The sequence below is a fragment of the Molossus molossus genome, unplaced genomic scaffold (genome assembly GCF_014108415.1).
Source record: "Molossus molossus isolate mMolMol1 unplaced genomic scaffold, mMolMol1.p scaffold_m16_p_1, whole genome shotgun sequence".
NCBI classification, from domain to species: domain Eukaryota; kingdom Metazoa; phylum Chordata; class Mammalia; order Chiroptera; family Molossidae; genus Molossus; species Molossus molossus.
In genome coordinates, this window is record NW_023425344.1 from 249,663,905 (window position 1) to 249,690,562 (window position 26,658).

Sequence of the window (26,658 nt, forward strand, 5' to 3'; positions counted from 1 at the left end):
TGCCCCACTGATGACGTACCAAATGCTTCCTCACACTAGATTGCGAGCCCCTGGTGGCCAGGATGGCTGCCTCGCCTCATTCCCTGCTGAGCGTGTGTCACTGGCAGCAGGCGGCAGGAGGGGACTCATTTGACTTGTGTCCTCAGCATGTAGCCCAATGTCTAGCACAAATGTTGAGTACGTGGTGCCAGTGTTCTTGGTGCACAAGAAACAGTCTGCCTCTTTGTTGAAGTCTCTTCAGAGTTATGGTCTAGGGCCGAGGTTTTCAGCCTTCTTTTTTTTTTTAACTTTTTTTTCTTTATTGATTTTAGAGAGGGAGGAAGAAAGAGGGAGAGGGAGACAGAAACATCGATGAGAGAGAAAATCAACTGGCCCCCTCCTGCATGCCCGCCACTGGGGATCGGGCCCACAACTTGGGCATGTGCTCTGACCGGGAATCAAACTGGCAACCTCTTGGTACATGGGTTGATGTTCAACTAGTGAGCTACACCAGCTGGGCTCAGCCTTTCTTATCTCTTGGCACACATAAACTAATTACTAAAATTCTACAGTACACCAAAAGATGTATTTTTTGACGATCTGCTGAAAAAAAAAATAGGTATAATTTTTATTGATTTGCTGAATAATAATAATAGTGTCTAACCAAGCAGACACAACCTTATTGTGAGATGTAACCAATAAGATGCAACTCTATTACATGATCTATATATTTGTGGTTTAAGACAGGGCATTCACACCAGATGGCTATTGTTGGTGTTCGGTGTTGTCTTTTTTCTTTTATTTGACAATCTAAAGGAAAACAGACAGTGCCCTGACTAAATAATCGGGTATTGCATGTTTTTAAAATTCTTGCAGCACACTGATTGAAAATAGCTGGTCTAGGGTATTTTGAATTTGTAGAAATAGTAATAATTTTCTAATGTAGTAGACTTTATTATCCTACTCACAGGTGTAATAGGAAGGATATTTGCTGAATGATTTCCATCATGACCTGGAATAAAGCATGCATTTCCTGTCTTCCAGGTGGCGGAACGAGCACTGTATTACTGGAACAATGAATACATTATGAGCCTAATCAGTGACAATGCGGCCAAGATCCTGCCCATCATGTTCCCATCCTTGTACCGCAACTCGAAGACCCACTGGAACAAGTAAGCAGGGCTGGCTATCAGCATGTCTGCATGTTTTTATTTATTCATTTTTATTTTATTTCTCAATTACAGTTTGCATTCAGTGTTATTTGTATTAGTATCAGATGTAGCATCTGTGTGTTTTTACATTTGTGTATTCTACTCATAGTTCAAACCAGTTAGGATTGAAATCCAAGTCTGAACTATTGGTTAAGAAACAAGATTTTGATTTCTTATTGGACTTGTAATTGACTAGAAGTGTGGCATTTAATTTGCTTCCTTACCCCTAGTCCAAGCCCACATGTGTTCACACCTGCCATCCTGGTACGTGCCCTCCAGAGGAGTTGAAGGTCCCTGCAGAGTTCACGGGGCTCAGCCCCAGCAGGAGAGCAGTGGCCACCCGGTCCTTGGCCCTCGAGCTCTGCTGTGACTCACCCTGGTGAGCCCTCCTGTGTGACCAGGAACCACCGCTGTGCTCCCTGCTGGAGAGCAGGTGATCTACCGCGGCCTGAGGAGTCTCACATTTGCTCTGTGTCTCCTGGCCTTTCACAGAAGAGGATGAGTGGACTGATTTTCTCCGCATGCTCATCTGAGACCTTACCCTCATCGTGGCAGGCAGAGTAGGTGCTCGTGTTATTTACAGAAACACGGGTGTCAGCTGGCACTTTCTACTCCTCTCATTTTTCTTCTTTCCATCTTCTAGCAGTAAGTCAGAATTTCAAACAGGAAGAGCAGAGCCAGGGCCTCCAGTCCTGCCCCCTCATACAGGCCAGGCCAGCGGCCTCAAGGAGCAGCAGCCCGACCTGCAGTCCGAGCTGGTTTGTGGGTGTTTGCCCACAGCCAACTAGAGCTCCTGGCCAGTTTCCTCCTCTGAAGAGTAGAGGATGTTGGCACCCAGCTCAGTGTTTTGTGATGACCAATCAAGACAGTGTTAGTACACAGGCATACCTCACTTCATTACACTTTTTACAGATGTGTCTATAAATTGAAGGCAACTCGCTCTATAGTGGTGGTCTGGAACCAAACCCGCTGCGTCACCTCGGTGGGCCTGTACACAAAGCACTCTGCTTTGCGGTGACCTTCACCTTGATGTAAAGGTTAATTATAGTGAAGTTAACATGTCATAGCGCCTGACTGCACCCCATGACCACTCACCGCAGTCTTGGAGCCGGAATCATCTTTGTGTAGTCTAGTCATTGTTAGTATGTCAACTTGGAACAACTTACTTGTAGCATTCATTTTGTATTGAGTTTAGTGGGTGATAGCAAAGTTCCTGTGCATGACTGAGCATGCTTCCTGCCCAGGGTAAAGGAAGAAAGGTTCTTTTGTTGTTGCTGTTGTTGTTAATCCTCACCTGAGGATATTTTTCCATTGATTTTTAGATAGAGTGGAGAGGGAGGGACATCAGTGTAAGAGAGACACATCAATTGGTTGCGCATTAGGGGGCCAGGGGTCAAACCTGCAACCCAGCTACGTACCCTTGATCGGGAATCGAACCCGAGACCCTTCAGTCTAAAGACCGATGCTCTTAACTGCTGAATCAAACCGGCCATGGCAGAAAGAAAGGGTTTTTTTAAGTGTTGTCTAAATATGATTTGGGTTTTATTATAAAGTAAATTAAGAAGTAATTATGATTTGAAAGTTTCTATTTTGTTTTGGGTTTTGGTTTAATTACTGTTTTACTGTTGCTCTCAATTTTGTGGGTTGACAAGGCTCTGCTGCACAGTTTCTCTGCCAGTCTCACTAGGGGTCGCTTATATGGCTGCACAGATGGCAGCTGGCACTTGAGTCACCTGAGCCTCCGCTGGGGCACAGAACAGCTGGCCCCCGTGTGTCAGAGCCTGCAGCTCAGTTTGACCAAGCTGCTCTGCGGAGATTTTATTTTCTACCTGCCAGAGCTCACAGGCCTCGTTAAAATTCATTTTCCTGCCTCTGATGAGTAAGATTGAAAGGAAATCGACATTTATAGGAAATAAAGTGTTTCCTATAATGTCCTCTGTAATTAAGTCTATAATTTAGTTCTACTTGTTCAAGCTTCAACATTTTTTATTCAGTTTCTGAGTAAGGTGGCCTTCGGCTGCTGGGAGCCAGGGTGGTGAGCTGAGCGACCCAAGGTCGGGCACGTGCCAGTGAAAGAGGACTCGCGGCTGTGCGGCTGCTAGAAGGGAAGGCGCGAGTGATTCAGAGCAGCAGCTTCTTTGCTTCAAAGCTTAGGGAACTTGCCCTGGCCAGTTTGACTCAGCGTTAGAGTGTCGACCTGCAGAGCAGGTTCGATTCCGGCCAACGGCATGTACCTCAGTTGTGATTCGTCCCCGGTCGTGCAGGAGGCACCCAGTCGATGTGTCCCTTTCACGTTAATGTTTCTATCTCTCTCTTCCTCCCACTCTAGCTGAACAAAAATGGAAAGAAAGCCCTCGGGTGAGGATAAAAATAAATTTAAAATTTTTTAAAATAAATAACTAAAGCTTAGGTAACTTGTAAATGTGGGTCTATTGAAATAGCCGTGTAAGTTTGAACGGAAATAGATTATAGCCAAGGAGGAGGGGGAAGTGGGTAGAAAAGATCACGTTTTCTGAGTTTCAACACAGAGCTTTTTTTATAGGACAATACATGGCTTGATATACAACGCACTGAAACTCTTCATGGAGATGAACCAGAAGCTATTTGATGACTGCACTCAGCAGTTTAAAGCAGAGAAACTGAAGTAAGTGGCCACGGTGGCGGATTGCTCCTTTTTAATATCATCAGCATGGGGACATGGGCTCTTTTCACCTTGATCCCCTAATGCCATGGTGTAGCCTCACTTTCTATAGATAAACTTCTCATCTCTTCTGCACATCCTGTGAGGGAGCTACTCAGTGGGAAGGATGGAAACAGAAGAAGAACTTTTACAAGTGTTTTTAAGAACTGACATTCTTAGACATGTTAAAATTTTAGCTTTTTAAAAATCTGTTTACTCTAAGTCTTGGTTGTTTTTTGTTTTTCGTGTCCCGTACATTGTGACCTCCACTGCGAAGGAGACAAGACTTCGTGACTGCCCACTCAGTATCTTCCCTTTAATGGTTTCTTGGATTTGATTTGTCTCTCTAATACCAATGACATTTTACTGTTTTTCAGAGAGAAGCTAAAAATGAAAGAACGAGAAGAAGCATGGGTTAAAATAGAAAATCTAGCCAAAGCAAACCCCCAGGTACTAAAAAAGAGAGTAACTTGAAAACGTCCAGGGTGTGACTGAATGTTTATAAGTAAGGCCTGTGGCTTCAGCACGGGAAGGAGGGAGATGGCGCTCACTGACACTGTATATGAAAGTACCCGCAATAAAAATACTTTTCAACTTTTGTACAAGTACTCATTTTGCCCCAAAAAGCTTTTACCACAGGATTTTTCTTTTGCTTTTTAAATAAGATATGAAATTGATGAATATACTGTGGTAAAAACAAAACCAGGGTACAGCCTCTATTTGGACCAAGATTGTGGTTTGCTTTCTCTTGTAAATGTCATAGATGCTGTAGCTCAAACTATATTTCCTTCTTTTTAATGTCAAATTCTAAAAGAAAGAAATTAGATTTGGAATAGATTAAGTATAAAGTTTATGTTCTCTTTGCTAAAATTAGATTTCTGTAGGCTGAGCTTTTTGTGGTTAAAAAATTGCCTGACTTCTGCCATGTGAGCAACTGATCCTTTTCCCCATTGCAGTCAAGAGGGCCTGCGAGCTCTGGCAGGTGGCACAGATGCCATCTTCTGGAGCTGCCGGCCTAGAGCCCTGTGCTCGGTACGGAGCATTGACTCGGGCTGGCCCCTGGGGCAGCCGGGCTTGGACCTGGGTCTGGTCTTTGGTGTTCCGTCTGTGAGTCCGGTGACGAGCACAGTCACTGCAAACATCCTGTCGGTCTTCAGTGCCTGCGCCTCCTGAAGAGCATTTGTGTGAATCTTTGCATGTTAAGAATTCTCAGGCTTTCTCCAACTCCCCAGAAAAGAAAAGATTTTACTTTATGAGGAGAGCTACTTAGCTCCCCTGGAGTTGTAATAGGTTCAGTAAGGTGAACTAGATTGTAAGCAGTCTGTTTCCTTTGATGAGAGGCACATATAGGTGATTATTATCTAAGTTGGTGTGTGGGTTTTAAAACTCTCACATTTAATGAAAAGCGACAACATGAACACAGAGTTAAAAGTGTACATTTTACCTACATAATAACATACTGATTTGTGTTCCCTTTGCTAACACGGCGGTCAAGAGACTTGAACCATAGAGAACTGAAGGACATGCTGAAGTATGTCTTGAGTCTACCTAACACAGCCAACCAGCATTAGTCTAACGATGCTTATTCCTTGCCATTACATTGAAAGGCTATTTTAAGATTACTGTGAAACTGCATTAATATTTAATTTAGGTAGATATCTATGGGTATCTGCTTTAAAGGATAGAATTTATGTTGAAAGTAAGGTTAAAATACTGACATTTGTTTTAAAGCACAGTAAAACCATAAATCTGGGCAGGTGCCGGTGCAAAGGGCAGTCAGACAAAGTCCCAGCTAGGCCCGTCAGGACCTAACCCTGACCCTAACCTTACCCTAACCCTAACCATTCTTACACACTCAAAATCAACACCCTGGTAAAACACAACATATGTACAAATGAGAGTCTGGTCTTACTGGTTTCACCTAGAACATAGAAATAACTCCGTGGGAGTTGAATGAACGTCAGCATTACGAAGGGGGTGCTGGGTGACGGTGCTGCCCAGCGTGACTGGTCCCACCGCGGAGCTGCGCCAGGTGTCCCTTCTGAGATGCGTGCTGTTCTGAGCTCTCCATGAGCTTTCTGACATGACATTGCTACTCCCTGTGGCTGCTCTTCTGTAAGTGTCTTGGTGACCAGGGCAGTGTGGAGGGTCTGCCTGCTCTCTGTGTGCTCACTGTGGGGGCCTGCACTCTGGTCTGAGTGCTGTCCTGACTCCTCATCTCTGTGTTGACACCACCTGTGCCTCGACCCAGCAAACCTGTCTGTGTGGAAACGGAAAATACTTCATGGCTAACCTCTCAGCGCTGGAAATTAGGCCTCGGCACTTGCTATAATTCTCTCGAGAGAAAATCTTTTCTGAGTTCTAATCATTGCTTGCCGTTCACAACAAAAGTAAATAATTTGTTTCTTGTCTCTGTAACAAAAATAGTTGGGTTTTGAAAGCTTGGCTCGGGATCTCAAATCTGCCTTTTTGAGAATGTATTTAATAGCTTCCTTTTTAAAGATGGATTCCCAATAATTCACTGTCTGTTTACTGACGTGTGTCGAGAAGTCTTCCAGGCAGTTCCTGTTTTTCACAAAGCAAGGATTTCACGTTCACACAGACGTGCGTGCCCATGGGCCCTGTGGGGCTGGCAAGGAAATGCCCTCGTAGTAGTCGGTCTGTCTGTTCTAACAGGGATGGCAGCTTCAGGGGTATTAATGTCATGCATGATTTAACTTTTAAAATCATGAGATGTTGAAGATAACTTGTTTCCTCATCCACCAAAAGAGGCCATGTGGCATTTGACTGCTTATGTCTCTTTGACTTTCGTGGGGCTCGTGCGAAGTGACTTCTGTGAACTCTAAGTGTAGCTCCACGACCTTGGTTCCTTTATCCTTTGTGAACTTGAGCCTTGATGGAGGTTTCTATCCTAGTAAAGACCCTGTCCTGCCACATGACGTCGATTTTGCTGTGGACATTGCATAGTGCCCTTGTTGACACTTTCTCTGCCCTGGGCCCAGGGAGGACATTCAGGTTCCATTTTCACTCAGGGGAGCCAAAGCTGATGCTGATTCAGCAGCAGTTCCTGTGCTGCCTCTGAGTCTTATGGTTACTGCCATTTCTGTCTGGCCCAGTGGCCATTAGGCCCATAAGGACAAGACGCCATATCATGTCCCCATCTCCCCGTCACCCCTGTGCCCAGCAGGCTGCTGTTTCACTGGGCAGATGGGTGCCTGTTGTGTGTCCCTAATGGAACTCTCCCAGTACAAAGATGAGAACAGGACACAGCCCTCGGGTTTGAGGAGCTTGCGGCCACAAAGGGGCTAGATGGGAGCCCAGAGTTCAGTTCGATCAGTCAGATTGTAACACAGGCTGAGTGATGATGGCGGGAGGCCTGGATCCTGCCTTCAGTACATAAAGAGGTGATGCACCTCTGGGAGGCCATAGTCCAGGGCTTAACCAGTCTTCTTCTGGAAGGGGCTTAAGTCAGAGAGGAGACAGCAAGGAAGCTGAGCCATTCAGCACAGGTGGCCTCTGGGTGATGGAGGAGGGGCTGGCATTGCTCTGTGCCAGGGACAAAGCTGGAGAGGGAACAAAAGTATGGGTTTTGTCCCCAAAAACGTGTGCAGGTGTTAGTGTCACAAAGAGCCAAGAGGCTTAGTCAGACTTGCATTTCAGAATCTTGTTCTGGCAGCAGCGCCAAGGGGACCTGGAGGGCCGGGCACTTAGGAGGAGCGCTGCGGGTCAGGCAGAGGGCACTGAGGGCACCTGTGCCCACTAGTGTTGAAGAAACAGTGAGGGTGTGACTCCCGTGAGTGAGCAGCCATTACAAGGACGGGGGCGTGGAAGGCACAAGTGAACAAGAAATGGCATGTGAGATCCCACAGGACACACGAGACAGGCAAGGGCTGTCGCCAAGGGACAGCAGAGAGGTAGGAAGGGAAGCTTCAGGGATGGTGGTGTTCAGGTTCAGGAGGACAGAAACCGAAAAGCACCACTGCCAGCCTGAGCACAGCCCCATCACAGAGGTGGGAGCTGAAAGCTGGTAGGGAAGAGAAGGGACGCCAGGGTACTAGCTGCTCTTCCTGGAAGCTCACCAGGGTGGGAGGGAGGCCAGAGGGCAGGGGACCCCCACGAGGCAGAATGTGGAGGGTGTGGGATGGAAGGACACCAGCTGCCCCTCACTGCCCCCTTCATGTCTCAGTCCTCATCAGTCACATGGGCCATGGCACCACTTTACGGGTCTTTCCCAAGACAAGCCCCTGGAATAGCACCCAGCTCATAGCAGACTCATGGGTTTCTTCCCTTTATCCTCACCCTCACAGAGAAAGTGGGCACCAGACGCTAACAGTGTCCCTTGGCTGAGTTAACTCTCCCAGCAGCCTTCTGCTCTTATCCTTATGTCATACTCAGGTAAACACAGTCCAAGAGGCCTGTCTGCAATTCATACCAAGCCCAGAGCCCAGGGACAGTGGGGAGTGGCAAGGGAGCTGCTGGGAGGCCTGTGGGGCTGGGCTCTTCAAACAGGAGGCCCTGGACTTCGGGATGCACTGGTCCTCCCTGCAGTCCCAGCTTGGGGCAGCATCTGTGCACTTTGGGTGTGGGCAAAGGATGTGGTCCGTGGAGGGGCTGAAGCAAGTTAGGAAAATGGGGTGCAGGATCTAGGAAGGATGGTGTGAGAGGAAAGGAGGAAAGGGCCTCTGGTCAGCAGGTGGTTGTGAAAGTTGGGAGGTTAGGGGTGGTCTCAGTGGGGAAAAGGCCCCGGTGACCAATCCAGGGCATGCCCTCACTGCTCATATGGAGTCAGGACACCAAAGGCTGTGAAGTGGGTGTCACAACCTGTCTGTCCCCAGCCCCAGAGGCCAGGAGAGTGGAGTGACCACTGAGGCCAGCTCTGCCCTCCCACCCGCATATGACCAGAACTGTAGGGACTGTAGGTGGTCTGCGGCAAGGCCCGGGCGCCAAAGGTAGAGACAGCAGAGGGCCCTGGGGGGCGTCAGTGGGAAGTCCTGCCCGGCCAGGAGGAGACCCTGGTGCCCAGACCCCAGGCACTAACAGAGAGTGATTCCACACTTTGCATTTCAGTACACAGTACATAGTCAAGCGAGCACCGCAAGCATCCCGGTTGCAATGGAGACAGATGGGCCCTTATTTGAAGATGTGCAGATGCTGAGAAAGACAGTGAACGAAGAGGCTCGCCAGGTAAAAGTGCGCAGAGCTCAGCTGTGAGGCGCTCACTGTAGATTTGCTTTGAAAAGCCTATTATGTAGGGGAGGTGCTGTTCAGCAGTCTTCTGTGCGAGCCAAAGTTAAAACTTAAACTTTAGTACCTTGTAGGGGACATTTTATCCATGCATCTTAGTGCTCGATTTGCTAGAAACAGCTTTTAAGGATTAAGTATGTGCCTGCAATTTGTGTCTTCGTTTATCTCAACAGTAATAATCCCCACCCTTAACTGTTCTTTCAGTGTTAACTGGAGCAAAAAGTCAAAAGCTTCGCAGTAACGTCTTGCCGCTCTCTCCCCCCTGCCTCCCTCCAACTTGCTTTGGCCCAGCGAGTCCTGTTAGGCTCTCTTTGCAGTTACTGCCAAGCTCAGCAGCCCAGACACCAGGGTGGAGCCTTGTCTCCCTCCCCATGGAGAACCGCATGGCCTGTGGGGTCTCTGCGGGGCCCAGGCTCTGTCAGGACCACTGCATGTAGTACCCTTGCTCGAGCGGTTTTGTTTCCACTGTGATGGAGATACCTATTTAGACCCCCCACACACACTGGTCCAAAGATAGACGTATTACTGAACTGAGAACACACAGTGTGTGCTGTAAGGAGGGTCAGGCACTGGGCTCCTGCCTATGTGCAGGGAGCCTTTCAGTGAGAGCGTGCCTCCGTTTCTGTTCTGTTCATGGAAGCTGATGTAGTCCTGCTCAGGCTGGGGACTTGGGCCTCTGACTGTGAACTTTAATCCCCTTCGACCAGGGAAAGAGTTTCTAAAGACACCATTACTGGGACTCTGACACATGAAAAGTTAGAGTGGCTGGAACTGCACCAGATACTATGTGCAGATGGTTCGTAAGTGCTACCATTGTTTGGAGCTCTGTTAAACGGGGTTTCCGTCTGTTTGATTAAGTCAAGTGAATTGTGTTCCCCACCTGGTCAGACAGGATCAGACGTTCCCAGAGCACATGCTCAGACCATCTGGAGGGCACTGTCCACCCACAGCCATGCAAGCTGCACATTCAGATGTGGCCACTGGCACCGAGCTGTGCTGGGGCTCAGACTCGGGCACGCCCAGGCCTGCTGTGAGGGAAAGAGTATAAAACATCTCATTCGTCATTTATTTTTGATTTTATGTTGAAATGATAATATTTTGAATATATTAGGTTAAATAAAACATTAAAGTTAATTTCCCCTATTTCTGTTGCTTTTTACTTTTTGACATGGCTACTAGAAAATTTGGAATTACATACGTGACTGTCGTTACTTTTCATTTGGGCAGCCCAGTCTGGACTGTGTTTTTCTTGGTGCTGCAGAAGGAGATGCCCGTGCTGGCCACGGTCACGCCGCTTGGCCAGCCGCCCTTGGCCACAGGTCAAAGTGAGAAGCAGGTGGACGTGTGCTGCTTTCAGCTCATGAAATACCAAAACTGCGGTGGTAAAACTACCCAAGCAAGCGCCAGCAACTCACTTTTACTTCATCCCGCTGAATTCCATAATCTCCTCACAGTTCATGTTTTTATCAGTGAAACAGATCTAATAAAAAGCATAATAATTCTTATATTTTTTTCTATTTGTGGGAGTGTTAATTTTCCTACTTGATTTTTTTTAACTTGGAAGGAACCTGAGGTCCTCTTTCTGATTACCACTTTGATTCTACGGCTTACAGTGTGCTAAGGACAGGACAGCCAGCCTGTCCCCTCAGGCGTCCAGAGGAAGCCAAGTCAGTGCCTCCCCAGTGAGCCTGCCTGGGAACCTGGAGCCACACATTCGTCCCTACAGCGTCAAGAAGGACATGGATGAGCCAGTTCTTTCACATTAACTGTTTTAGGGTTGGAAAAGTTTTCTTTTTGGTACATTCTCTGACTTAATAATTAAAGCTAGGAAAAGAATAAGCTGTGCCCAAAATGTAATGAACATAATACATACTTGTGTAATTCATAGGCATCTTTATGATTTCAGGCCTCCTTGTAGAAGATCGCAAACTTGATCAAGAATGTAAACCAAGATAGCATTGTCCTCCTGTGTAGACCACCTTTGAAAGTCAGCACTGCCTTTGTGTGGCGGCCTGTGCCAAGCAAGGGCGTCTCCTCCTCGGGAGGGCCACCTATATGTGTAATGGGGAGAGATTAATCTACTTGTTTAGTTCCTGATAGAGGGTGTGGTAGACAGGGTGGTTTTTGGAGAACTCCTAACATGTTTGTCCTTATGACCCTTGAAATTAGATTACATGTCACAGTTTTTTGTATAATTGACATTCTTACAAAAATTATTCCCCCACCCTTACCTTTAAATTTCTGGGGATCACATTTCAGTCTTGGAGGACTCGAAGTCATTAAAGTATCAGCTCTCCCCAAACTGACGCAATCTGAAGCAGAATCCCAGCAGGCTTTTTTTTTTTTTCTTCAAAGAAATTGACACTGATTCTAAAATTCATATGGAAATACAGAGGACCTGGAATAGCCAAAATTATGCCACAAAAAGAATCAAGTTGAAAGATTAACACTCCCCAATTTCAAGACTTATTATGGATTTCTGTGGATCAGTTGAAACCCCGTACCCCCAATCTCAGCCTATCTAGATGGAGATATTTATAGTGCAGTCTCTGAGGAGTAATATTTGGTGTGGGAGACCCTTCTTAATTTGAAAATGTTTAGAGTCATATTCCTGAAATTCTCAAATCATTAAAGCAAAGAGAAGATACCGAGATTCAGGGGAAAAAATGTGTTTGTGTAATTTGGAGACCAAATTTGACATAACAAGCTTTTTAGCTAAAAATTAAGTCTTTAGTATTTCCAGTGCCCTTTTAATTTTATTTTCAGCTAATTTTACTTTTCCAAAATAATTCCACATTTCTTTAAAAATGACTCGAGTGCTGGCTCAGAACGAGACTGGTGAGGTGAACGAGAGTATGGCAGGAGGGGGTGGGGAGGGGGCCCTCAGGCCGTGGAATGGAGCTGGTTGGAACTGGAGAAATTCAGATGCATGTTTACCTGTCAGAACCATATTTGCCTTTCTTTTGAGAAACTTGTATAACCCTATAGAGAACATCCTAAGAAAACTAGTAAATTTCATGTGAAAGACGTTTCTGTCAGAGACATTTAAAATGTTTACAATTCTCGTTTTTAGCAGTCGGTCGGGAGAAAAGCAGTGCCAGCCAGGAAGGTGTAGACAGACGCGAGGTGGGAAGTAAAGGTATTCTTTACTCACTCTGTAGCGTGTGTTAAGGCTTTTCTGCTTAGGAAAAGAAGTGACAGGCTGATGTGCACATGAAGTATTTTCCCTGTCATTCCAGCTTGTGATTGATGGTGAAGACCAAGAAATCGGGTCCGTTAAGAGAAGTTTATTAGTTCTCTCCTAATTTAAGTAGTAAAAACATGCAGTTCTGTATGTCCAACCCCCGGTGTTGTACCACTCACTGTATAAGTTAGTCTCTTAGATCTGCCATTATGCTGCAGAACAGGCCGTTTCTCTCTGGCTTGCACCCGCAGCCGAGATGTCAGTCATGGCTCTGTCTGTCTTGTCTATTCTGTGTGTCTTGTCCATTCCACCCACTGCCGGCATGTCCACCAGCACGAGCCCTCCACCAGGTGTTGCTCACTTAGGTGACGTCTGCATGGTGTCTTGTGCTCTCCTCCTGTTTCTCTGACTCCTCCCACCCCCGGCTCCCCCCAGTGGTTTGTGGTTAGCCTCTGCTTCACACACCTATTTAAAGCGCCTGCGCAGAGTGGCTCCACTGTGCCCGCCCCTCTGCCCTCTCGGGCTTGGGCTGCACTCCCAGTCTGCTCCTGCCAGCTCCAGCACCACGGCTTTGCTGTTGCCTTTTTCTAGTAAAGCATTCTCTTCGGAACGCCTGTCTCAACGGTCGTGAAACACTTCAGGTACATAAAGTCTTGGTTTGGTTTGGCTGCGCTTTGCTTTCTTTTACAGCTCACCCTGAAATGGGCATAAAACTCAGGGTAGAATTTCCCCGAGTTTCCCAAGGGTCGAAGGCAAATCCGCTTCACAAACGAAAGCACTCAAACGTACAAGTACTGAGACCACGACAGGCTGGTGCCCCTCACAGTCCCCTGACGAGCATGGCTTTTCTTAGCTGTCTTACACCAGTTTCCAGGGGAAAATCGAAGCTCCTGCCTTTACCATGAATGGGTGTTAATGTTCAAATAACATTTTAGAATCATCTTAAAATGATGTCACACAAAATTCTCTCTAAACCTTGACATTATTGCTGTTTCCGTAGATAAATTTGCAAAGAACCTTAAGTAAAGTATTAGCTGTAAAAAATGTGAACTTTTCATGTATGACTTCTGCAGGTCCTTGAATTTTTTATTAAAGCAAAGTGTACTTGACAGACAGTACCACAGTTAGGGATCTGGACACCATGAGGTGTTTCACCGTTATGTGCCCATTGTCAAATGATCGACTTAAAACAAATTTCCTCTGGTAGGTGCTTGTTCACCACCAGAGTAACTTACCCTCTGTAAACACTGTCTTCTTTTTGATGGAGACACGGACAGGAAGGACGGCTTGGTTCAGGTTCCGGTTTCCAGTCAACAGTCTTCCATACATACACGTTTGGATGAGATAGATGGCTTGTCGTGTTTCCTGGACGCTGCTGTTAGCACGTCAGCCCTGAGCCATCTGTCTGATTTGTTCATAGGAATGGAAACAGGCCCCTTGCTTTGCAGACAGTTCTCCAAATTCTCATGCAAAAGCAGGATTCACTTAATTTTTTTTTTTAAGTAAAACCCAAATGTCGTAAATTTCAGGAAGAGAATGGATAGAAAAGAGTCTTTTAATTTTTGTACAGTTAATGTTAGGAAATTTTATGTAAATAAATAATAATAGTTTATCTGAGTTCTAGAGGGGTTTTTCCCCCGTACATGACCCATTTAATACCTCTTAAAGTATCTTTTTTCAAATTTGATAGATGTTTGAGACTTTTTTTGCTTTAAATTCAGTTTAAAGTATTTTTTCATTCATTTTTATTTACCTACAAAGAAAATTTCTACTTTCTGAAATGCTTCTGGAATGGACAGAGCCATAGAATGGCTTTGAGGACGTTTTATCAAATAGGGGCTTTTACAGTTTATGAGGTTGACTAAAACTGGTGGATTTGCAGAATAGAAGTACTGAGCACTCTGCAAAACTACCCATTTTAGCAGACAGCACTGTGCACACGTGCTCACTGGGACAGACGTGACATCTGGGGGTGATTACCGCGGGAGACAGACCTTGCCTCTGTTGTCCCTTAGCATTCGGGGCCCCAGGGTGCTCTTCCTCAGCTGTCCTGTACATGGAGCAGACGCGCTCGCTGTGGGGACAGCACAGTCCATAGCCAACGCCACTGCGTTTGTAATTCCAGGCACAGAAGGACCTGAAGAAGGACCGGGCTCTGGTGCGCCGCAAGTCCGAGCTGCCTCAGGACCCCCACACCAAGAACGCCGTGGAGGCTCACTGCAGAGCCGACCAGCTGCTGTCCCAGGACGGCCGCTAGCCCCCGCCGTCGGCTCGGTCCTGGATTCTATAGAAACATACTTTCGTGCCATACAAATCAGTTACACTCAGAGTCCGAGCTTTCTTCGCCCCCGTCCTGTAGGCAGTAACGCACTCCCGCCCCAGCTCGAGATTAGGAGTTCAAACAATGGTGACTCAGACCCAGGCAGAGCTGGCCACAGCGTCCCTGTCGAGGCCCCAAACATGACAGTGTCCCAAAGTCAGAGCTAAGGCAAGCACCCTGGTCATCACCTTTACATTCTACCCAAATGGAATTGATCATTTAAAATAGGTGGTTCTAAGAGAATATCAATGTTTTTCAAATCAAAGGAACACCTTTAAAAAGTACTTCATATCTTTAAGACTTTACCACCTTTGACATTGTTTCCACATGATTGTTTACATCAGCAGTTTCTTTCTGTTTTGGTTTTTTTCTTCCCATTGAAATGGTTTTTTGCTGTCATCATTCTAACACAGGAAAGGGGACGCGACAATCCTCAGCCGCTGTTTTCCCTGAGGTACCCTTCACTTTGAGGAACGACACGTACACCGTGTCCGACTTCTTGTGGATTTCTAAAGCCATATTTGCCAGTCGGTGGTCCAGCACCAGGACTCCTGGAGTGAGTGCATAGGAGACATCTCTTTACAGGAGCCTTTTCTGTCTCCCTTGGCTAGAATTGGGGTTTTTTAAAACGTTGTGTTCATTTTTGGGTTTGCAGAATTTTTTTTCTGTACTTACACATTGTTGCCCTTTAACTAGGCTCTTGAATTAATAAAATTAGAGTCTCTGAGAATTCCACACTTTGCAGAAAGCTAGAATGAGAACGTTTTGAGTTCAGCCAGTTCTTGGCAGAATGCAAACTGCGGCTGCCTTTGGGCAAAAGTCACAACAATACCCCCATGCTGGCGTGACATTCATTATTGCTGTGACGTGGTTCTAAGAGCTTGGAGAGACAGGATGACTTCAGATGAGTCCTTATGTTGAAAGGAGCACATGTAGTATGCACCTCGTAAGGAAAATACAGTGTCTGAGTTTTCATCAAATGCTGCTATCTATTTCCCAGACTTCCTTGCATGTGTTGAGCTTCTTGTTTTTGATGGAATAGCACGAGGAAAAAGTCTTTAAACTTAGTGCTTTGTATGTTCTTTATTTCTCTCAGGGTGGCCAGTATCTTGACTTATTTATCCTGCTTGAAAGCTATTTGAGATGTGTACTGCTATTCTAAACAAGTGATTCTAGTTTTTTGTTTTGGAGTTTTTTTGTCTCCAGCATAAGATTATATAACTTAATGTTAAATGTCTTCATGCATAAAGATAAAACGTGGCTTCTTTTAGGATGTCTTCTAATTGAGGTCTTGGTATCCACTCAAACGTCAAAGCAGACATCGTTCTCTGCCACTTAAATCCACAGACGATGTGTATGTCCTGTGTCTTGGAGGAAACTCCCCAGGGGGAGGGGACTTTGTGTGAAGCCCACGTGCTGAATTAAGAGTGCCCAGCCAGCCAAAAGTGGAAACCCGCTTTGTGAGCAGACACACTTCCTGAGAAACTTGATGAGTATATATCCATTTTACCATTATGAAATTTACCATTTTAAAAAATTTAGATGCCTTCTCCTTTTGAGGGAAAAAGGGTGCTTTTTATTGTATAAAGCAGCGTCTTACGTATTTTGATATACCATTGTTTGAACTTCCGTCTTTGGCTGGCAGATGCTCAGATATCCTTGATTTTGGATGTTCAGTATGTTTGTGAGAGAGCTTTCTGGAAGACTCTTTTGCCCTAGGAAAAAAGCAAAATTTCAGTGTTTGAGTGATTGTGTGAAATTCATGGTTTAAGAACATCTTTTGTCTAGGTTTTATTTCTGCTCTTTATTGAAGACAAACATTCACCAAAAAGGGAAAAACAGTTTTGAGAGAAACTAATTTTCTTTGACAAGAGTATTATTTAATATTTTGGCCTATTAAGGTTTTCCTAGTTAGTATTCAGATTCCCTGTGCTAATTGTTCAACTTATATATTATTATATAGACACATTGTTTATTCCGTACCAAACTGATTTCAAACGTACTACATCAAAACTAAACTGGTGACTGTTTTTCTTCATAAAGTTCTGCATTTGGCATCCTCACTCTTCACAGAATGTATCTGTACATCAGAAATGTCACTATTCCGAGTGTCTTTTTAGTGTGGCTTTAGTATGGCTTCCTTTTACTATTGTACATACATTGTATCTTTGTTTTATGGTAATAAGTAATAAAAATGTAGACATCATATTTTGTACAAAATGTCCTATGTACAGAATAAAAAAGTTCATAGAAACAGCAAAAGTAGGTAAGTGGCACAATTATTTTTCTTTAGAAAATATCTGTAACTTTATGCTTTAGTGAAATGTTAAGTACCTACATATTTTTTAACATTTTGTAACTCAAAACTTTTTGTTTTGACATTGTTTATGAAGAGAAACTTCATACACTTGCCATTTAATATGCTCTTTTATCTAATTTTAAAAAACTCTAAAAATGGTGTATTATATGGACTAAATAAAGAACATGTGAATTTTACTGCTCATCATGAAACTAAATGTAGCCATGGTGTTGGGCCAGCTGGTTCTGCCCGTGATTGAGTCACTGTTAGGGACGGGCGGGTGTCCCTGTGCGGCCGGCCGGAGCCAGGTCCTTCCCCAGCGTTCCGTGAGCTCGCTTTAATTCTCTGAAGGGAAAGGGAAAGGTGTCTTTATATCCACCATCGCACTTGTTAAATAGGCAAATGTGGATCGAAACACAGTTTGTGGAAATGGAATTAATTGAGCCCTGATTGTGTTTTAAATGATTCTTGAAAAGCCGTTAATGTCTTGGAAATAGAGTAGAATTGCTGAGAGAATGAACGTGGGGTGTAGGCATCCACCCCTGCCCAGCGCAGCCCACTGTCCTCACAGTGCTGTTACTGAGAAGTCGCCAGGATCCTGGGATAGAGATTTCCTCACCTCTCCGTGGTTGCACTTGATCAAACATTCCAGAAGGTGGGTTGTGACCTGTGCTCCTTAGTGTCCTTGTCTATCAGATGGTGTTTGTGACTCCCTTTCACGTTGGAAGAGTCACTGTGGGAGCCGGGGTGCAGTGAAGAAACCGAGCTCCAGGCAGCAGGTGGCCCTGGGACCTGCCCAGTGTCTGGCCTGGGCGTCTGGTAACCTTGTGGGGTAGTTTGGAGAACCACACAGTCCCTGCTTCCCCCTGGGGGCAGGTACATTGCTCAGGAGACCCTTCCAAGCTGCTGCGGCTCCCACTGTTGCTGTTTCCTCAGACTAGGTGTTCCTCATCTCCCACCTTGAAATTGGAGGAAGCCGCTGTGTTTAGTAACTTCTTCCGCTCAAAAATTCTTGACAGCCCTGGCCGGTTTGGCTCAGCTGTTAGAGCATCAGCCCGCGGACCAGTGAGTCTCGGGTTCAATTCCTGTCAAGGGCATGTACCTCGGTTTCGGTTCGTCCCTGGCCCTGGTCAGGTCTTGCAGGAAGCAACCAGTCAGTGTGTGTCTATCACATCAATGTTTCTCTCTCTCTCTCTCTCCCCCTTCCTCCCACTCTATCTAATGATAAATGGAAAAATATTCTCGGGTGAAGAATTAAAAAAATAATTCTTGAGAGAACTTAGAAGCACGCTGCGATTTAAGGCCAGCTTCTTGTAATAAGAGGCCTGGAAGCGAAGCGGGACCACGAACACATGAAGGGCCCCAGGACTGCTGGAGAGAGGCCTGGGACCTGCAGTATCAGGGGGTGGCCATGAATCCTGGGCAGGGGCTTCTGACCCTGCGCTTCTAGAAAAACCTCAGAAACCATCTCGTCCAGTGGCCAGCACCCACACCTCAGAAGCTGCTGTTTGTATTTAAAGTACATCCTGTAACATTTAACTACTTAAAAAAAAATTCAGACATGTTATACCACATTTAAACACTTTGGAGACCAGCAACTCATTAGCTTCTGTTTTCATTAACTTTACTAATATGAACCTATGAATTTATCAAAACTTCCACTCTTATTTGTTTATTTTGTTAATCCTCACCCAAGGATATTTTTCCATCGATTTTTGAGACAGAGTGCAAGGGTGGAAGTGGGGTGGTGAGAGAAAGAGAGAAAAACTCAATTGGTTGCCTCCCACACAACCCTGACTGGGGGTAGGATCGAATCTGTGACCTTTCAGTCTGCAGGCTGATGCTGTAACCACTGAGCAACCAGCCAGGGCTCTTGTTTAATAGATGTGGTTTTAGCCCAGTCGGTGTGGCTCAGTGGTTGAGCGTCGACCCACGCACCAAGAGGTCTTCGGTTCAATTCCCAGTCAGGGCACATGCCCAGGTTGTGAGCCCAATCCCCAGTGAGGGGCATGCAGGAGGCGGCCAATCAGTGTTCTCTCATTGATGTTTCTTTCTATGTCTCCCTCTCTAAAATCAATAAAGAAAAACTATTAAAAAATTTTTAAATAGAAGTGGTTTTAACATAAGATTTTTGGGGGTTGGAGGTGGAATGGATCCCACTACCACAAAGTTTGAAATCCACTGAGATTAACATGTTTTTAGAGAAGTTCCTAGAAGCAAAGAGACAAGTATCCCACACACACTCTGGCAGGCTCTCTCCTGTTTTTCTGCTTACAAAAGCAGTAAGTGAATTCCATAGAACAGGAGTGGGGAGTAGGGTAAACTCGAATTCATTTTTTCTGCCCAAGGCTTTTCCTGATCATATCCAGTTCCCGGTAAAGGTGGCCTAGGTTACTCCTGTGGGCCTTTTAGAAATATGGTTACAGCCCAGCTGGACTGAGCGACACCCCATGGACTCAGAGGTCCTGGTTCAATTCCTGGTCAGTGCACATGCCCAGGTTGTAGGCTCGATCCCCAGTGGGGGGCGTGCGGGAGGCAGCTGATCAATGTTTCTCTCCCACATTGGTGTTTCTCTCTCTCCCTTCTTCACTCTCTATAAAATCAATAAAATCTTTTTTTTTTTTTTAGTAAAAATACAGTTACATACGAGCTGGAGCTGATCTAGGCTTTGGTTTGTGGATTTGTATAGGGTTACAAGTCAAGTGCATGAGTTTCTTGACCCATCTGCTCCCGTTTCACTGAGACACGGACAGGTCTGCAGGTGCAGGGTGTGCTGTGCTGCGAAGCCAGATGCGCTCGCCGCTCCTCCGGCACAGAGGATGGCCTGGCGGGCGGGGACGTGCTGGTGGGTTTAGTGACAACATACTGTGACATGGTGACAGGTTCAGTTAACATCCATCCCATGTAATGACCAAAGACATCTCAATTCCTGTAACAAAAGCAGCCAATAGCAGACAGTTTTGGCGACCTTGGCACAGACAGGATGGAAGGAGAGCTGTGTGGGCCATGACGGCCTTCACCCTGGACTCCCCTAGAATTATATATGTGTCTCTCTTCTGCAGGAAGTAGCTTTCATCAAATGGGTGTGTGTCCCAGAAGTTTCTAGTACACTCCCTCTGCCCCGACACCATGATCTGCATGCACGTGCACTATGCGTGGAATGCGGATCCGAGGGAGCAAGGGGCAACGGAGGGCAGATCCAGGCACTAGACTGCAATGGAGCAGTCGGTTTAAGGCTGATCTCTCAGGTGTGGTAGCCTCATTAATCTTTCCTTCTGGCTCCAAGATGCGTCTTGTAGAAATCGGCCTCCATTAGGTGTAAAGGTCGGGACACCTGGCCAGTGATGGCACCATGTCAGGGACCCTTCCCTCCAGGACTTCCTCCTGGAGCCCCAAGTTCCCGAGGCACCTGTTTGCCATAGACTTGGTTAGAGGGTGTTTAGACCTTACTGAAACGGGTTCTTTCATCAGAAGTTGCCCCAGAGTGAGCGTACCATCAAGGGGTGAGAGACCCTGAACAGGAAAGGGGCCTCTTGCAAACCCCCATGTGGGGCACCGTGTGGACCTTGCCACAGACCCACACAATCCGGGCTGACTCCCCCACCCCTACAGCCACATCACTGGCTGGTCTTGTGCTGAAAGCAAATAATACACCAAGTAAAGATTCCTACTGAAGGGTTTTAAGGCTTTCTTTTTCTCAGTGTTGTCAAAGTCCAGATGATTGTAGAGTGATGTTCTTGCTGGAAAATCTAGAGGTTGCTTCTTCCAGAACCGCTGCTTCGTGAGTCTCAAGACTGGAACAAAGAATGAAATCAGAGTGAAGCCTGAACATTGCAGTGATGGGCGGAGGAGAGAAGCTGGCTTTCCGGCAGCCCACACTCAGCCAAGTGCTCCCAGGACGGTCAGTGGGAAGGGGGTTGCCAAGTTCAGGATGGCCTCGAGACCACCCTCTGGTTCAGTAATTCCCTAGAAGGACGTACAGAAGTGAGCAAGGCTGTTCTACTCATGGCTGCGATGTGTGGTGGTGAAAGATACGGATTAAAGTCAGCAGCAGGCCCAGCCGGTGTGGCTCAGTGGTTGAGCATCAACCCCTGCATCAAGAGGTCACAGGTTTGATTCCCGGTCAGGGCACATGCCCAGGTTGTGGGCCCGATCCCCAGTGTGGGGCATGCAGGAGACAGCCAATCGACGTTCTCACTCATCAATGTTTCTATCTCTCTCTCCCTCCTTTCCTCTCTCTCTAAAATCAATAAAGAAAAAAAAAATTTTTAAATAAACTCAGCAGCCAGAAAAGGTATATGGGGCAGGGTCATCCGGGAGAGACCAGGCTCGGAGCTTCCAGTCATCCTCTCGCCATGCAGTGGTGCCAGCCAGGGAAGCATACCCGAGCCCTGGTGTCCAGAGTTTTACTGGGGGTCAGTCACATTTACACAGCTGACCTTAGTGTTCAGACCCACCAAAGGTGGAGCTGATACTGCACGGCCCAACACCCCGTGGGTAAATCCCACTGTTAGTACAGAATCTCCAGCATGGCCCAAGGCCCCAGGTACACAGACACTCGAATGAGGCAGCACATTCCCAGGGCTCGGGTGACCTGCCAGGAGCTGGGAGCAAAGGGCAGAGTGAGTCCTTCACGGCACAGCTGTCCTCCCAGAAGAGGATCCGCAAGAGCAGGGGTATATTAACTGGCTCTGGCGACTGCAAGCAGGGGGCTGGACAGGAGGTGGGGGTTCACATGGGGCCTCTGATCAGAGCTGTTCCCACCACTCGGCCTCGTGCACACAGTGAGAGAGGGCAGAGACTCCAGATAAATTGTGAGACCTACTTTCCAATTAACTGGCTGTGAAAGCAGAAGCTTCCAGAGACGAGACTAATGATTGCTGAGTAGAACAGACCTAAAGATTAGGGGCCACTGTCAATAACTGAGAGGAAACAACTCAAAACCCTGAACAGGCTGAGAGGTGGCATGTATTAATATCAGCATTACATAAATACAGGAACTACACCTTGCTTTATTTCTCCCCCTTCAACTCAAAGCCTGAATGAGGGGAATGCATGCATTGCTCCATAGGGCACCTAGGAGAGTCCGGCTGGCGAAGCACATGTGGGTAATGAGTGGTAACAAGGGACGTCTTTAGGTAACCAGAGTGTCTCCAGATTATCAATCTAGCAACGTAAGAGCCCAGGCAAAGCCTCAGGACTGCATCAAAGGAAACTTCTTGACGTCATTCATTCATAAATACCAAGGGCCCATGGCTAAACTAATTAGTAGCCAAGTAACAGTAACTTTCATCTGCCTCACTGGATTTTTTCTCCAGCCCTTGCAAGACTGCCATGACTATATAGCAAGTTACTTCACCGGTGAGGAGCCCAGGCCCAGGACCGTGGAGGCTCAGCTTAGTAGCAGTGAGCATGTGGACTGAATCTGTATCTCCCAACTCCTGGTCCCTTGCTATGTCAACATGGTGTGGAGGTGAGACCCTAAATCTACTCCACCGGAGTTGACACTGGGGCCATGTGGGATCTCTGATGACCATGCACGGGTCCCCACCACCTGGCTGCTAGCTAGTCAGTGGTAAAGACAGAATCCAAACAGGCCAGCGGGGCCCTAAGATCTTACCTTGCCCGCTGTAAAGCTCTCACTTGTCCCCACATTTATGTATGAAGAAATTAAAACCCAGTGCGTGTTGGCAGACCCTAAGTCAGAACTCCGGTGTCCAGGTTCCCAGAATGTGGTCTTGCTAGTGCTCCATCTTTATCGAGCACCTTGTATGTGCCCGGCTGTGACCAGTGCAGAAACAGGAAGGCCTGGCATCTCTGACTTGCCATGTTGTCCAAAATTTTTAAAGAACAAACAATAAAAAATGTCCTTCCATTCCTCTGTGCCTTATCCCTCAACGCCAGCCAGCCAGCCCCACTCCCCAGAGGTGAGCTGTGTTATCCACCTTGTGCATTTTTTCAGAAATTATTTTTATCTGCTTTTAAGTCAATGTATATATTTTTATTTTTTTTTCTTTATTGATTTTAGAGAGAGAAACATCAACGAGAGAGAACATCAATCGGCCGCCTCCTACGTGCCCCCCACTGGGGATCAGGCCCACAACCTGGGCATGTGCCCTGACTAGGGATTGAACTGGCGACCTCTTGGTACATGGGTCAACGCTCAACCACTGAGCCACACTGGCCAGGCATGTATGTATTTTTAAAGAGTTGCAGTTCCCAAAGACAAAGTCACCTAGCACATTAGAGGCAGAACCTGAGATGTAGGGAGCTGGGGTGAAGGGCCCATGGTCACACACCAGTACAAGCAAGAGTCTGCGTCTAAGAATGGCTCTGACTTGGGCAGGCTTCTGGGTCCTTCTTGCCCCTTGAAACCGTGCTCTTCCCAGTGTCCCCTTGTGTTTGTGACACACTCTCCCTCCCCCACTCCTACCTCTTCCTTCCCATTACTTCTCTCTTCCTAAGTCATTTAATAATCACCTACCAGAGTGTTGCCATATTTGAATCAGAGGGGGGAGGACCTTAAAGATGGAGTTCAGTTCCCACACTTTGCAGCTGGGGAAACTGAAGCCCAGAAAGTCTCCACCATGCTCAGATTTCTAAGTCAGCCTGTGCTCCGCTGTTCCCTTTTCCCGCCTCTGCCTGCCCAACTCCTCCTGCCTTTGCACCCTGTAATTGGAGGAATCAAAACACTCACCTGATCAGTCTGCGCCCTGCCTAGCAACCCCTCAAGAGTCAACATTGGTCCTGCTACCTTCCCTAATGTCCTGTGACAATCTTACCCATGAGCCTTCCAACCTGCTGTCGCTCCGCACCCTGGCTTGGTTACTGGCTATCCATCAGTCTTTTTTTTTTAATCCTCATCCGAGGACATTTTTCCATTTTTTGTACAGACAGAGTGGGAGGGAGGGAGAGAGAGGAAGAGAGAGAGAGAAACATCGATGTGAAAGGGACGCATCGAGTGGTCGCCACCCACACAACCCCAACTGGGGTGGGGGACAAACTGCAACCGAGGTACATGCCCTTAGCGGGAACCGAACCCGGGCCTCTCCGGACCTCAGGTGGACGCTCTAACCGCTGAGCCAAACCGGCCAGGGCTATCCATCAGTCTTGATGCTCCATCCCGAGGCACTCACAGCTTCTCCCTCATCTCCAACTTCACGGTGTCCCCTTCTAGACTGTGAGCTCCATAGAACACTGCTTGGGCTCTTGTGGTTCACCACAGTCTCCAGTGTCTGGCACAGCACTCCATTTCTTCACCCCAAGCACAAAGGCTCAATGGTGTTTGATGGAAGGATGAACAAGCTCCTGAAGAGGGAAGAGCGACCCCAGTAGGGAGGCGTGCAATCAGCAGTTGTATGCAGCCCTGGCCAGTTTGGCTCAGCAGTAGAGCACCAGCCCCTCTAACCAGGGGTCTCGGGTTTGATCAGGGTCAAGGACACATACCTTAGTTGCAGTTCAATCCCCGGCCCTGACTAGGGTTGTGCAGGAGGCAGCCAATTGATGTCTCTCTCTCCCATCCATGTCTCTCTCCCTCCCTCTCTCTAAAACTCAATGAGAAAAATATCCTTGGATGAGGATTAACAAACAAACAAACAAACACAAAAAAAAGAGTTATGTGCAGGTAATAGCAAGTACTCCAGCAGGAATACTGAGGCGCGTGCAGACAGTAATTGGGAGAAACAAAGTTAGCATAGTCTCTGCGGTCTAATAAGCACACCTTTGAACACCTGCGCCCGCCCTGCGCTGACAAGGAGCACAGACCGGCAGGGCCCTGAGAGTCCCGTGGGGCGCTCAGCCCTTGTGTCTCGTGAAAGCCTCTCCCACCCCCAAATCCACAGAAGCACCCACACAGCCTATTCTGCATATACTTCGAAGGGGTGGCAGCCCCCAGAAGCCCAGCAAGGCCCACGGCTTAAACAGCCCCAGTCTGGGTGGAACGGGAACCAGCAGATGAGTGCGTGGAAGGCGAGGCAGCCCAAGACAGGAGTGGGACGGATCCGAGGGCTTCCGAAGCCGCGGGGACGGGCTTGGAGGCAGGGAAGGGAGGGCGGAGGGGGCCCCCGGGTCTGCGTTATGAAACTTGTCCCACGCTCCACGCAACAGGAAGCCGAGCAAAGGTTTCAGGGCGAAAAGCGCCATAAACTGAAAGGTGGACTCAGAAAGATGACGCAAGCGGAGCGCCAGGCGGCGCCAATACGCACCGCCCCATCCCTGCCCGGTGCATTGTGGGACTTGGAGTCATCCGCCGGACCTCGGGTCTCGCGAGCGAGCGAAATTCACGCGGATGATAGATTGAGTGGGCTGACAACACTTCCCCACCTCGGCGCAAAGTCCCGCCCCCTAGCCAGGATGGGCCAATCCCAAAGCCTCCCGCTCCTGGCCGCAGAGATTGGTTCAGGAGATCACATGACCAATATAGACACGTGACCTTGGCGACTCCCACCCCTTTGCCCTAGGCACGTGACTAAGACGGCGGCGGCCTTGAAACCTGGTTTCATCTGCGGAAGGGCTGGAGAGACCCAGACCCCAAGCGGGGTTCAGGACCGTGAGCTCCGCTCTCCCATACGGCCCCCCGGGGCCTTCTGCAGAAAGGTCTGGGCACTAAGTAAGGAGTCGCCTGCTGCGTCCTGGTCTTATCGCAAAGTGGCCTGGGCCTCAGTTCCCCGGCTGTGACGTGGGCACGGTGTTGCACGGAGACCAAGGTGACCCTGAAACCGGACAGTGGAATGGGTCCCTGCCGCCTGTCACTACTTGAGCCATTGAGCAGAGACCAGGTTGAATGTATGTGCGCGGTTATCCCAGTACTGCCGGCGCTAAGGGAGAGCAGTGGGTCCTTCCTGCTTTCTGAAAATCCTGTCTGACAACCCTTGTCCTGTATTTGGGGGCATTATTGCTAGGCTGTGTTAAGTCACTCCCTTTGATTTGTTCTTTGATCTGTACTTTGTTGTGATTCCCCTCAAACCCCTTCTTTCCCCAGAGTGCTGTACACCCCACCACCCACCTGGGGCCCAGGGTGCCCTTGTTCCTCCCCATCGCTGTCTGGTCCAACAGCAGGCCTGTTGCTCTGCCTTCCACCTGTGGCTCTCACCTGGGCTCCAGGCGTCATAAACACAGGTCCGAGGCTTCAGCTCTCAGCCCAATGGCTCCCCATCTCACTTAGAGGGCCAAACGTCATTGGCCGTAGGCCTGAGTGATCTGGTCCTTGGTTCTCCCTTCAAACTCATCTATTTCTGCCCCTGGGCTTGCAGATTTTCTGATGTCCCCCAGTGACACATGGCACACCTTAGCCAGAGGGTCTTTCCCTCTTTCCAGGACGTTCTTTCTCTAGGGTCCTAAAGGGCTGGCCCCTTCAATAAGTCAGACCTCTGCTCAAGTGTGGCTCTATAAATAGGACCTCTTCCACCATCTTCTCCAAAACACTCCTTTACTGATCGCCCCTTTTTACTCCCGGGCATGCTTCCCTGTGCGACACTCATGTGTGCTGCTTGTTCATAGTCTGTACCCCCAGCTGGAATGTGATTCCACGCAGTCCAGGACGTTGTCTGGTTAATCTTGCCTGTGTCCCCGCTTGAAACTGCGTCCTGCTCCAAGTAGGTGTGGAATAAACCTTTGGGTCAGACGTAAGTAAACAGTACTCCTGTCCAGGTGAATTGCAGGGTGATTATAAAAGAATAGAACTTAAGCCCTAGATGGTTTGCCTCAGCAGTTAGAGCATCAGCCCGTGGACCCAGTTCCAGG

General features: G+C 47.5%; 1 protein-coding gene across 11 annotated transcripts in view; it reads left to right on the forward strand.

Annotated features, from left to right (window-relative positions):
• PPP2R5C (protein phosphatase 2 regulatory subunit B'gamma) overlaps nt 1-17,993 on the forward strand; it is a 149,908-nt gene extending 131,915 nt beyond the window's left edge. For 3 of the 11 annotated variants that reach the window (XM_036263534.1, XM_036263575.1, XM_036263602.1), the window contains 5 exons: nt 1,024-1,151; nt 3,733-3,834; nt 4,248-4,320; nt 8,938-9,054; nt 14,424-17,989. In XM_036263534.1, the coding sequence (XP_036119427.1) occupies nt 1,024-1,151; nt 3,733-3,834; nt 4,248-4,320; nt 8,938-9,054; nt 14,424-14,555 (552 nt within the window). In that variant the 3' untranslated portion in view covers nt 14,556-17,989. Of the gene's footprint in view, nt 1-1,023; nt 1,152-3,732; nt 3,835-4,247; nt 4,321-8,937; nt 9,055-12,187; nt 12,254-14,423 lie in introns of those variants that run through there. The other 8 variants (XM_036263527.1, XM_036263560.1, XM_036263565.1 and 5 more) reach the window with 6 other exon arrangements.
• Nucleotides 17,994-26,658: the final 8,665 nt, after the last annotated feature.